This window comes from Mandrillus leucophaeus, unplaced genomic scaffold (genome assembly GCF_000951045.1).
Source record: "Mandrillus leucophaeus isolate KB7577 unplaced genomic scaffold, Mleu.le_1.0 Scaffold10, whole genome shotgun sequence".
NCBI classification, from domain to species: Eukaryota; Metazoa; Chordata; class Mammalia; order Primates; family Cercopithecidae; genus Mandrillus; species Mandrillus leucophaeus.
In genome coordinates, this window is record NW_012098098.1 from 7,325,272 (window position 1) to 7,336,738 (window position 11,467).

The 11,467-nt window shown below is 60.0% G+C and overlaps 2 protein-coding genes across 3 annotated transcripts in view; one reads left to right on the forward strand and one right to left on the reverse strand.

The window, feature by feature from the left end:
- The window catches only part of CDK10 (cyclin-dependent kinase 10), an 8,968-nt gene extending 2,769 nt beyond the window's left edge, over nt 1-6,199 (forward strand). The window contains exons 1-12 of one of the 2 annotated variants that reach the window (XM_011972061.1): nt 153-228; nt 1,457-1,528; nt 2,114-2,216; nt 2,474-2,555; nt 2,886-2,953; nt 3,716-3,768; nt 3,848-3,917; nt 4,622-4,681; nt 5,049-5,172; nt 5,248-5,387; nt 5,612-5,664; nt 5,925-6,199. In XM_011972061.1, the coding sequence (XP_011827451.1) occupies nt 1,510-1,528; nt 2,114-2,216; nt 2,474-2,555; nt 2,886-2,953; nt 3,716-3,768; nt 3,848-3,917; nt 4,622-4,681; nt 5,049-5,172; nt 5,248-5,387; nt 5,612-5,664; nt 5,925-6,022 (870 nt within the window). In that variant the 5' untranslated portion in view covers nt 153-228; nt 1,457-1,509 and the 3' untranslated portion in view covers nt 6,023-6,199. Of the gene's footprint in view, nt 1-152; nt 229-1,456; nt 1,529-2,113; nt 2,217-2,473; nt 2,556-2,885; nt 2,954-3,715; nt 3,769-3,847; nt 3,918-4,621; nt 4,682-5,048; nt 5,173-5,247; nt 5,388-5,611; nt 5,665-5,924 lie in introns of those variants that run through there. The other variant, XM_011972054.1, reaches the window with a different exon arrangement.
- A 600-nt stretch (nt 6,200-6,799) lies between these two features.
- Nucleotides 6,800-11,461, reverse strand: SPATA2L (spermatogenesis associated 2-like). The gene is made up of 2 exons (XM_011972092.1): nt 11,364-11,461; nt 6,800-8,588 (listed from the first exon to the last, which is right to left on the reverse strand). Exon 2 carries the CDS (start codon nt 8,511-8,513, stop codon nt 7,617-7,619), a length of 897 nt encoding a protein of 298 aa, XP_011827482.1. The 5' UTR covers nt 8,514-8,588; nt 11,364-11,461; the 3' UTR covers nt 6,800-7,616.
- Between the last annotated feature and the right edge of the window lie 6 nt (nt 11,462-11,467).

The following is an 11,467-nucleotide window of genomic DNA, read 5'->3' on the forward strand; positions in this document are numbered from 1 at the left end:
AAAAAAAAAAAAAAAAAACAGCCCGAGCATGTGGTTGCCTTTCTGCTTGGTGAGCAAGACGTGAGTGGGCTCCCTGGTACAAATTCCATTTGAAATTTCCTCAGTTGTTCCATCAGCTGCCACATTTCCACACTGGCAACACCGTTCTTTTTCAGCTGGGACGATGCCGCAGTGTGAAGGAGTTTGAGAAGCTGAACCGCATTGGAGAGGGTACCTACGGCATTGTGTGTGAGTGGCCAAGGCCAGAGCGTGTAGCCGCAGCTCGAGGCTGTGACAGTGTGGGACGAGACTGTCGAAGCAGCAGCTGCGTTGGGCTGGATGGGACTCAGACCCTGTACTCTAAACCAGGGCAGAAACTTGTTCGCAACTTTAATTCTTGGTGTAGTCATCACAAACGTTACACCATTTCTGGATAAACGGAAGCATCCAGTTGCTAATGCCCATAAACCAAATGTGTCACGCAGAGTAGAGAGAACTGTCAGAGAAGTCAAATACAGAACTTTCCAGAAGCGGCAGGAGCTGGACACGATGCTCATGTCTATAACCTCAGCAACTCTGGAGGGGTCACCTGAGCCCAGGTGGTTTTTCTTGTTTGTTTGTTTTTGAGATGGGTTTTGCTCTGTTGCCCAGGCTGGAGTGCAGTGGCATCACCACAGCTCACTGCAGCCTCGACCTCCCAGGCTCAAGTGATCCTCCCATCTCAGCCTCCTGAGTATCTGGGACCACAAGAGTACAGAATCACACCCGGCTGATTTTTTTATTTTTGGTAGAGATGGGATCTCCCTATGTTGCCCGGGCTGGTCTTGAACTTCTGGGCTCAAATGATCCTCCTGCCTCAGCCTCCCAAAGCACTGAGATTACAGGTGTGAGCCACTGTACCCGGCGAAGCCTAGGAGTTTGAGGCTGCAGTGAGCTGTGATTGTGCCACCGCACTCCAGCCTTGGCAACAGAGGGAGACCCTGTCTCAAAAAAACCAAAACCACCACACACAACTGAAGCTCATAACAGCTGTGAAATTGGCGTAGATCATTCTGGAAGCTGCACACATTGGCACGGTGTTGTGTAGAGCCATCTTCACACAAAATAAGGTTCACTTTTTTCTACATAGAGTACCTTACTTGCTTTTAGGACATTACAAGAGCTCAAAGCTGTGATCTGCGTGCCGAGGAGGTGCACAGGGAGAGCCTGGAGCCACAGAACTGAGTGGCTGGAGGCCAGGGTCCAGCACAGAGCAAAGCTGGGCACCCCCTGCGCAGTTCAGATGAGGAAACCCCCCCAGGGAGCAGGTGTCTCGGGCTGCAGACGTTGCACAGAGTGAGGATTGAGTGTCACGGGCAGGAGGTTGTCAGAGGAGAGAACGGGACCCCTGTGGCTCACGGAGAGGTTCCTGTGCAGCACTAGGGGGCCCACGAGGGGCATCGAGATGGACGTCGTCACTGACGCGTTTCCATTGCAGATCGGGCCCGGGACACCCAGACAGATGAGATTGTCGCGCTGAAGAAGGTACGGATGGACAAGGAGAAGGATGGTGAGCAGGAGGATGGGGTGCTGGGACCCCACACTGGGAGGAGGCAGAAAGGTGTGACAAGGAGGAGGATGGTGAGCAGGAGGATGGGGTGCTGGGACCCCACGCTGGGAGGAGGCAGAAAGGTGTGAGTTACCTGAAGTTTCCTCAGAGCGACTGCACGGTGGCTGTAGGGGGCCATCCTCTGGGCGGGTTCTGGCGTGGCCCAGCGCGTCACCCCCAGGTCCACACGCGGCCTCAGCTGTCTGCCGGGAGGGCTCTGCGGTCTCCATCCCCTCCTCCCCCTCCTGTCTGGTGAGCCCCCCTCCCTGCAGGCTCAGCTCTGCTGTCCCCTCCACCCCCAGCACCTGCCTGTGTAGGCAGGGCCCTGCCACGCCCCAGACGGATGTCCATGGTGGCTAGAGGTGCTGATGCGTATTTGGTCAAGAAAGAGTTAAAAGTGCTTATTGGGGTCGCCCTGATCCTCCCTGAGGTAGGGACAGCTGCAGCGACTGGCATCAGGTGTCCATGAAGCCCCGGGAGTGGCTGGGGTCGGGGCGTCCCCGTCATCACTGGGGTGGGGCTCGCTGAGGCCACCTCCCTCCCCAGGCATCCCCATCAGCAGCCTGCGGGAGATCACACTGCTGCTCCGCCTGCGTCACCCCAACATCGTGGAGCTGAAGGAGGTGGTTGTGGGGAACCACCTGGAGAGGTACGCGGTCTCCTGCTTTGTGCATCGGGCCCCAGGGAGCATGTATCTTGGGCTAGAGGTGTCGCACAGAGTGAGGACTGAGTGTCACTGGGCACGAGGTTGTCAGAGAAGAGATGGCCCGACCTCACTGCCTGGCCCAGCCCGTTGTCAGAGGCGGACACAGGTTGTCCTGCCCATGTCCCCTCCTGCAGCAGGGGAGGGTCCACTTTGACCCCTTAGAAGGCCGGAGGGTGGTATGCATCTTCTGTTTCTTCTAGCATCTTCCTGGTGATGGGTTACTGTGAGCAGGACCTGGCCAGCCTCCTGGAGAATATGCCAACACCCTTCTCGGAGGCCCAAGTGCGTGGCAGAGGGCCTGGGGTGGGGGAATGGGCTTCATGGGCCCTTGTGGTGCACATTTATAACAAAACAGGGCCACCTGGGGATTTGCAGAGCTGCTGCTGCCTCTGCCTCCGCCTCCCAGTGTGTCAGTGAGCTTCAGTGAGGTAGAATTCCTGTGGTGGGGGCATCTGGTGGGAGCATGCGGCCCCGGGGCCGAGAGCCTTGCGAGGGCACTGGTTTCCTGGGCTGTTGTGACTGCCAGTCCTGCTGGCCACTGTGGGTGTGGCAGGGCCGGGCCGGGCTTCCCTGCAGGCTCAGCCTGACTGGCACCTCTGACCCTCTACACAGGTCAAGTGCATCGTGCTGCAGGTGCTCCGGGGCCTCCAGTATCTGCACAGGAACTTCATCATCCACAGGTGGGTGACAGCTTGCCAGAGTCGGAAGCACAGATTCCGCTGAGGCCTGACTCTGCTGCCTCCTATGGAAAGTTACTAAAAGCTCAAGGGTTCCCAGCTGCAGTGGTTGCCCACTGCGCACTCCATTTGTGTTTTATTCTGAAACAGAGAAGGGGTCTCTCTGTGTTGCCCAGGCTGGTCTCAAACACCTGGGCTCAAGTGATCCACCCACCTCGGCCTCCCAAAGTGCTGGGATTACAGGTGGGAGCCACCGTGCCTGGTCATGCACTCCCATTTTTAAAAGGCTCAAACATTAAGAGCATGTATGGGTTCATGAAAAAAAAAATAATAAAGATACTAGGCCAGGCACGGTGGCTCATGCCTGTAATCCCAGCACTTTGAGAGGCCGAGGCGGGCGGATCACGAGGTCAGGAGATTGAGACCATCCTGGCTAACATGGTGAAACCCCGTCTCTACTAAAAATAAAAAAAAAAATTAGCTGGGCTTGGTGGCGGGTGCCTGTAGTCCCAGCCGCTCAGGAGGCTGAGGCAGGAGAATGGCATGAACCCGGGAGGTGGAGCTTGCAGTGAGCCGAGATCGCGCCATTGCACTCCAGCCTGGGCAACAGTACGAGACTCTGTCTCAAAAAAAAAAAAGATACTAAAAAGCCCAAACATGAGGAAATGTGCAGGAAGTCTATGGACCTCGGTGCTGTGGGGGAGGTCTTATCCCCCGGTGACCCTCGCCCTCTGGGAACCACCTGCCACTGTTTTTCTATCACAGGGACCTGAAGGTTTCCAACTTGCTCATGACTGACAAGGGCTGTGTGAAGACAGGTGGGTGCAACTTGTGCCAGGCCCTGTCCCTAGATTGTCAGCTCTCACTTGGTGACACACACTCCCCTTTCTGCTACAGCGGATTTCGGCTTGGCCCGGGCCTATGGCGTCCCAGTAAAGCCAATGACCCCCAAGGTGGTCACTCTCTGGTAAGTCCTTCTGAAGCGTGGTGGCCCCTGGGGACCAGGCCTGCCTGGTGGAGGGCTCCTTGCGACGTCAGGCTGAAGCTGCAAATGGCCTTGGGAATGTTAAGCTATAGGGTTTGTGCAAACTCATAAACGCTGGGTCTAGGACAGCCTCCAGGACACAGCAGGGCTGTCCCACAAAATGGTGAGAGCCGGGCTCAGTGGCGTCAAGGGACCTGCCTAGCTGAGACACACCTCGCCCTGAGAGCCAGCGAGAAACGCACTGTGGCCGGGAAACCGTCTCTGGAGGGAAGGCCGCTTCCAGACTGAAGGATGGGCAGCTTGCATGCTTTCCCTGGTTCTTCCTCTTGGATACTTTCAGCCAGACAGGGTCATGCTTAGCAAGGGCTGAACATCAGAGTTGGTCAGACACAGGTCAGGACGCCACATGTCGTGTCGTCCCCATCTGAGAACAGGTTGGTGGTGGCTGGTGTGGCTGTGTGCTGAGGGTCTGTGGTCCCTGCGACTCTCAGGACGCCGCTGCACGTGCCGCCACCGGCAGCCGTTGCTGTGTGCGCCATCTAGATCTGCAGGGCTTGGGGCAGAGGGTGGTCCCAGTTGGGACAGGTTTCCAGGTCACCACAGGCTCTCAGGGAGGCTGTGTCCTGTGGAGGCCTGGGCTGGGGGAGAGGAGCCGGCCGTACTGAGGTGGGTGCTGCTTTGTGCAGGTACCGAGCCCCCGAACTGCTGTTGGGAACCACCACGCAGACCACCAGCATCGACATGTGGTGAGGAGCGGTTACTGCTCCCGGGTCCTCTGGAAGGGCTGGGACGGGAGCTGGGGCACCTGGTTCCTGAGCTCAGCCTCAGGGAGGGGCAGGACTGCAGTGGGGTCTTTGCCAGCCTCCCACTCCCAGGGAGGTGGGCCTGAGCCTGGGAACCCAGGAGGAGGTGTGAGAACTTAGCTTGCTGTGGAGCACAGAGGTCTGCAGGAGGCACGCCTGCCCCTGCCCTTGTCACCCCGGGAGGCCTGCGGGGCCCGCGTGGGGAGCCAGTGGTCCCTGCCTATCCTTCACAGTGTCCCTGACCCAGCGTGCCTCGCGCTGGCGGGGTCAGCAGAGGTCTGGCCGCAGTGAGGTCCGCTGTTCTCCGCAGGGCCGTGGGTTGCATCCTGGCCGAGCTGCTGGCCCACAAGCCCCTTCTCCCTGGCACCTCTGAGATCCACCAGATCGACTTGATCGTGCAGCTGCTGGGGACGCCCAGTGAGAACATCTGGCCGGTGGGTGTCCTGGGCAGACCCGCAGCCCCCTGCCCGTGCCCACGCCCTCTGCGCCTCAGCTCCTGCCTCCCATAGGGCTTTTCCAAGCTGCCGCTGGTCGGCCAGTACAGTCTCCGGAAGCAGCCCTACAACAACCTGAAGCACAAGTTCCCGTGGCTCTCGGAGGCCGGTCTGCGTCTGCTGCACTTCCTGTTCATGTACGACCCTAAGAAAAGGTGCTGTCTCTGCCCGGGGGGCAGGGCCCCCACCACCCGCACTGTCGAGACCGTTTCCCAGAGCCCAGCCTCTCTGCGGCGGAGAGGCCGCTCCCCAGGCACAGCCGCTCAGCGGTTTCTGGCCACCAGGCTTCCTTTGAGAACTTCAATCACAGCTGCTCAGCTGGGTGGGAGATGAGGAAGCCGGACTCACGAGTCGCACTAATGCAGGCTGCCTCCTCCAGGGCGACGGCCGGGGACTGCCTGGAGAGCTCCTACTTCAAGGAGAAGCCCCTACGTGAGTGTCCAGGGTTCCTCAGACTCGCTCTGCAGGGAGCAAAAACGGCTGGGAGCCCGTTTCGCCGGGGGTGGGTGGTGGAGAATTGGCCTGGTGCCCTCACTGACGGCACCCCCTTTCTAGGGTAAGAGGACAGGGGCATGTGGAGGCGCAGACAGCCGAGGGCCAGGTCCAGAGGCAGAGCTGGACTCAGACCTGGGCCTGCTTCCCCTATCTGGGGCCCTGCCCCGCCCAGCACTGAGCCGCCCTTCTCCCTGCAGCCTGTGAGCCGGAGCTCATGCCCACCTTTCCCCACCACCGCAACAAGCGGGCCGCCCCGGCCACCTCTGAAGGCCACAGCAAGCGCTGTAAACCCTGACGGTGGGCCTGGCATACGCCTGTATTCCCACACCATGTCTTCCGGGCGGCGGTGTCCGTGAAGGGTGCTAGGAGCTGACGAGGTGCCTGGGACCCAGCTCATCCCCTTGACTGACTTCCTCCACTGACTTCCTCCCACTGTCTGCCCGGAACCCACTACTGCCCCCAAAAACGCAGGGCATGGATGCAAGGTGACACGGGGGCACCCTGGAAGGGCGGGTCTGGCGGCCCCATCCATGGCCGCAGGGGTCCTGCTGTGTTGGAAACATGGGACCACTGAGGGGTCTCGTGCGGCTCTCCTCGCTGTACTGGAAGCACGGGACCACTGCTTCTTGGGAGGAGCGGCGGCTGCAGTCCCCCCACTGTCTTCGAGTTGTGGACGCTGGCCTGGGATCGGCGGGCCCAGAAGACCTTTGTATCCCCCCTCAGTTGCCCGGGGTGCCCTGTGCATGGGTCGGCTGTGGTGACCCCAGGTGGGCCTGGCAGGACTCCAGATGAGGACAAGAGGGACAAGGTGTGGGGTGGAAGCCACAACTGAGGATGCCCCAAGACCACCGAGAGCCCTGGGCTGGGGGCTGAGCTATATCCCTGCTCCCCACGGGGGCCCCAACGGGGGGTCATGGCTCAGATGCTGAGCAAAACTGTAGGCTCTTGTTGGATAAAAGCTTTCTTAACAGACATGGTTTCACCAGCGTTTAATGTGCTCTGATGCTGACCATCCCTCTGTGCTGGGGAGGAAGGGGGTGGGGAGGAGGGTAGGGAGAGCAGGCTCAGCTTCCAGTGGATGCACCCTGCCCCCTCCCTCGCCAGACCCGAGGTTAGGGCAGAGCCATCTTCTCTCCAGCCTGTGGGCTGCACCCAAGGGGAGGGGAGGGACATCGTTACCACTGGACTGACCAAGACCCAGCCGCCTGGGTGTCCTGCCTACAGCCCCTCCACCCAGCAGCAGGGACGCTCAGGCCTTCCCAGCCGTCTACTGCTGCCTGTGCCTGCGGCTCTCGGGCACCTCCACATCTGGTTTGAGGTCAGGTCCTTTCCTGTCTGTGGGCCCAGCTGCTGAGCCACCCAAGGGGAGGGCTGGGGTCCCCGAAGCCAGGTCAGCCATGCACCCAGCAGATCCCCCCAGATCGGCCCCAGCAGAGCTTGGCGGGGGGACCTCAGTGTCACCAACAGGCCCTTGAGGACACCCGTGTGGAGAATCCCTGGGACACGTGGAGGACCAAGTCCTGAGCCCCATACTGCAGGGAGCGGGCCCGGAGCCGCAGGCCTTGGGGCACAGGGTCCTTCTCAGAGACAGGTTCAGGCACTGGCTGGAACAGGCTGGACCCCTCTGCCCAGCACCTGTGGGCATCTGGGTTCCGAGGGCAGGGAAATGTGGAAAGGCTCCTGCTGGCCAGCTTAGGCCTGCTGCCCTTGGAGCTTTCCATGGACAGAGTCCCACCTCCAGCAGGGGTTGGCCTGGACTCTTCAACCCCCTGCTGTGCCCAGAACTCCCCCAGGGACAAGGCGACCAGAGGCCCAGACCCCTCGCCAGCAAAGAGAAAAGCACCACGGGAGCTGTCTCCCAAGAGCCCTTGACCTGGGGCCCCGCTGGCCTAGGGCCGGGCCCCGGGACTACTGTAGAGCAGAGTGTCCATCTGTGCACGCTGCAGCCACAAGCGCCGCTGGGCGTCGCCAAGCAGCACACGCAGCGAGTGGCCCGGGCGGCAGGTGGGCAGGGCTGCACAGTGGGCAGCGTGCAGCTGGCGACAGGTGTCACAGCAGAGGGTGGGCAGGGCACCAGGGGACAGGCAACTGTGTGCCTGGTAGCCTGGGGGCTCAGAGACAGACCTATAGGCTGAGGCTGGTACCCCCTCTGCCCGAATACGCCTCGGGCTGGCCCCTGCAGAGCTTTCAGGGGTGGCCAGGTCCCCAGGCCTGCTCAGCTCACGGCGCAGAGAGACGAAGGAGAAGGCGGAGGGTTCTGGTTCTAGCCCCTCCTCCAAGGCCCCATAGGGTGGGCTGCCGGCCTGCGGCAGCTCCTCAGCTGGGGGCTCCCAGGCCCGACCCCCAGTGCCCCACAGTTTGGCACTCTGCTCCCACAGTGGCGGCCTGTAGGCCACCTCTGCCGAGGGCGAGTCAGGGCCTGGTGACGGCTCCCCATACAGGCTGGCGTCCTCCGACCCCTCGTCCTCCTGCAGGTCCCGATATAAGTCCAGTGGGGCCCTGTAAGCAGCAGGGGAGCCCCGGGGGGGCAGGGGTGGAGGCTCCTCATCCTGGGCCAGCCGCTGTTGCAGCCAGGCCACACAGGAGGCCACGTCCCCGCTGGCACGCCGTGCCTGCAGCAGCTCCTCAGCTGGTAGTACACTGGTGCCCAGCTGGGCCAGCACCTCGCCCAGGATCTCACACTCCAGCCGGAGAGCGAAGCAGCCCAGGGCCACCTGCACCAGCTGGCAGGCGGGGGGCAGGGCGGTCACCATGAGCCGGTGGCTGTCCCTGCGCACGTAGCCCATCTTCTGGAAGCTCTTCAGGAGGAGGTCGTCTGAGAGCACACCCTTCAGCACGTGCACGTAGCCCCCGGAGAATGTCTGCAAGGGAGCGGCCCGGTCAGTGCTGCCCACCCGCCCATAGGCCGGACCCTAGGATACAGTGGGTCCAGGATCTGTCGGCTCAGGCCTTGGCAGCTTCTGATGCTCAGGCCCAACCCCAGAGACTAGGCTTAGTCAGTCTGAGCCAGGCCCAAACACGAGAATTTGTTGTTGTTGTTGTTGTTTTTTTGAGACAGAGTCTCAAAAGTGCAGACCACTGGTGCACTGTCTGGAGTGCAGTGGTGCAATCTCAGCTCACTACAACCTCTGCCTCCCAGGTTCAAGCAATCCTCCTGCCTCGGCCTCCTGAGTAGCTGGGATTACAGGTGCACGCCACCACGCCCCGCTAATTTTTGTATATTTAGTAGAGACGAGGTTTCACCATGTTGACCAGGAAGGTCTTAATCTCTTAACCTCATGATCCCCCCGCCTTGGCCTCCCAAGTGCTGGAATTACAGGTGTGAGCCACCACGCCCGGCCGAATTTCTTAAAATTTAATGGAAAAAACAACTAATACATTAACCTGGCTCACGAATCAGAACAAACTAAAGAGCTTACTGAGAAATTCCACTGTTCTGGGTTCCCACCACTCCCTTCACCCGTGGAGACGGCCTAATCTAGTTTTGAATGTATTTGCCCATACAGATTTTGTTTGCCCCTCTTAGGAGGTAGCCCACCCCCGTTTTTTTTCACCTCTTTTCTTTGTAAGGTTTCTAACCAAAGCTAGACAGGTAGCCTCTTAAACGTGTTGTTCTGAACTTTGTTCTTTTCCATTATATTCTAGAAGATCAGGACGGAAGCTGTAGCATTCATTTCCCCACTGTGTAGTATTCCACCATGGGGGTGTAGCATTTGTTTTCAGAGCCCTACAGAGGCTGTCCGTGCACTGGGCTGACAGCCATGGGATAGCAGAAGGGTGAGTGCTTTCTTTTTTTTCTTCTTTGAGACGAAGTCTCGCTCTGTCACCAGGCTGGAGTGCAATGGCACAATCTTGGCTCACTGCAACCTCTACCTCCCAGGTTCAAGTGATTCTCCTGCCTCAGCCTCCTGAGTAGCTGGGGTTACAGGCGCGCACCACCACACCCGGCTAATTTTTGTTTTTGTTTTTGTTTTTTTTTTTGAGACGGAGTCTTGCTCTGTCGCCCAGGCTGGAGTGCAGTGGCCGGATCTCAGCTCACTGCAAGCTCTGGCTCAAGTGATTCTCCTGCCTCAGCCTCCTGAGTAGCTGGGGTTACAGGCGCGCACCACCACACCCGGCTAATTTTTGTTTTTGTTTTTGTTTTTTTTTTTGAGACGGAGTCTTGCTCTGTCGCCCAGGCTGGAGTGCAGTGGCCGGATCTCAGCTCACTGCAAGCTCTGGCTCCCGGGTTCATGCCATTCTCCTGGCTCAGCCTCCCATGTAGCTGGGACTACAGGTGCCCGCCACCACGCCTGGCTAATTTCTTTTTATATTTTTAGTAGAGACAGGGTTTCACCGTATTAGCCAGGATGGTCTCGATCTCCTGACCTCGTGATCCGCCTGTCTCAGCCTCCCAAAGTGCTGGGATTACAGGCGTGAGCCACCGCGCCCGGCTAATTTTTGTATTTTTTAATAGAGATAGGGTTTCACCATGTTGGTTAGGCTGGTCTCGAACCCCTGACCTCATGATCCGCCCACCTCGGCCTCCCAAAGTGCTGGGATTACAGGCGTGAGCCACCGCGCCCGGCCAAGGGTGAGTGCTTTCTAGCCTACAGTTAAGTGAAGAACTAAAGGAACCTCAGGACAATCACTGCCAGCGTCTCCTGACTAAAATTCCCTAACTCAGGCACTCCCAGCATCTAATGGCATGACACGGCCCATGTGTGGAGCACCCAGGGCCTGCAGCACTCAGCTCGGGGCTTCGATTCACTCCTCTGGCCCCATGAACTGGACTGTTCTTGTGTCCCTGTCTCAGGGGAGGAAAGGGGCTGAGATTAGCTAACTTGGCCAAGGCCTCGCGGCCAGGAGGCAGCAGGACTAGGTCCAAACCAGGGCTGCCCAGCACTGAAGCCGGTTATTCCCCTGCCCTGCCCCGCTGGGAGGCCTCAAGGGCGGGCCTGTCCGTCTCTCTCATGAATGAGAGTCCTGGCCCCTCCGACCAGCAGGTGTCCCCGGGGAGCCGCGGAGAGACGGCCGCTGCCATGGCAACCGGCGGAGGCGTAGCTCGCCCACGTGCGCAGTAACGTCATCGGCTTCCTACTCTTCCGAATTAGCTCAGAGCTCCCGGCGGCCCTGCCCCCTCCTGCCGCCAGGAGCTCACCTAGAGGGGCCAGGCCAGCCCTAGGGCACAGCCTCCAGCCCTGGGCACAGCCTCCGGCCCCAGGCCGAGGAGTTCACTAGGTCTGTGCCAGCCCTGGGACTTCACAGGGATGCACCCATCTGCTGTCCTCTGCAAATGGGATTGGCCCATATCCTAGAGGAACTAGGATGACCACGGGACCTCAAGTCCCTTCTGTGCCCCTGTCCTAATATTTCCATGGCAACTGGGGCCGCGAGGCCTCTTAGGGAAGACACTGACGCAAGCTCTCAGGGCAGGACCCCGTAGGCAGCACCCAGCCTGCCCTCGCCCACCCCATGATCTCAGCCCTAGGAGTGGGTGCCCCCACACGCCCACGACCCCCCAGCGCTCGGAGCCTTGAGAAGCCCACCGGGCACTGAGGATGCCTCTCCCCCGAAAGGCGTGGTCCCCCATAGTCGACGGCCCCGCGACCCGCAGGCCAGGACGAGGGGCGCGCTCCTCCTGACCTGGCGCCTACCTTGATGGTGGTGAACTCCTTCCTCCAGGGCAGCAGGTACAGGTGCACCGCGGCGAGTTCCAGCAGCTCGAAGGCGCGGGCCAGGCCGCGTAGCGCGGGCGCCA

What these genes read in the sequence shown, in the direction of transcription:
- SPATA2L (XM_011972092.1), bottom strand. Translation starts at nt 8,513, where the DNA reads ATGGGCTACGTGCGCAGGGACAGCCACCGGCTCATGGTGACCGCCCTG.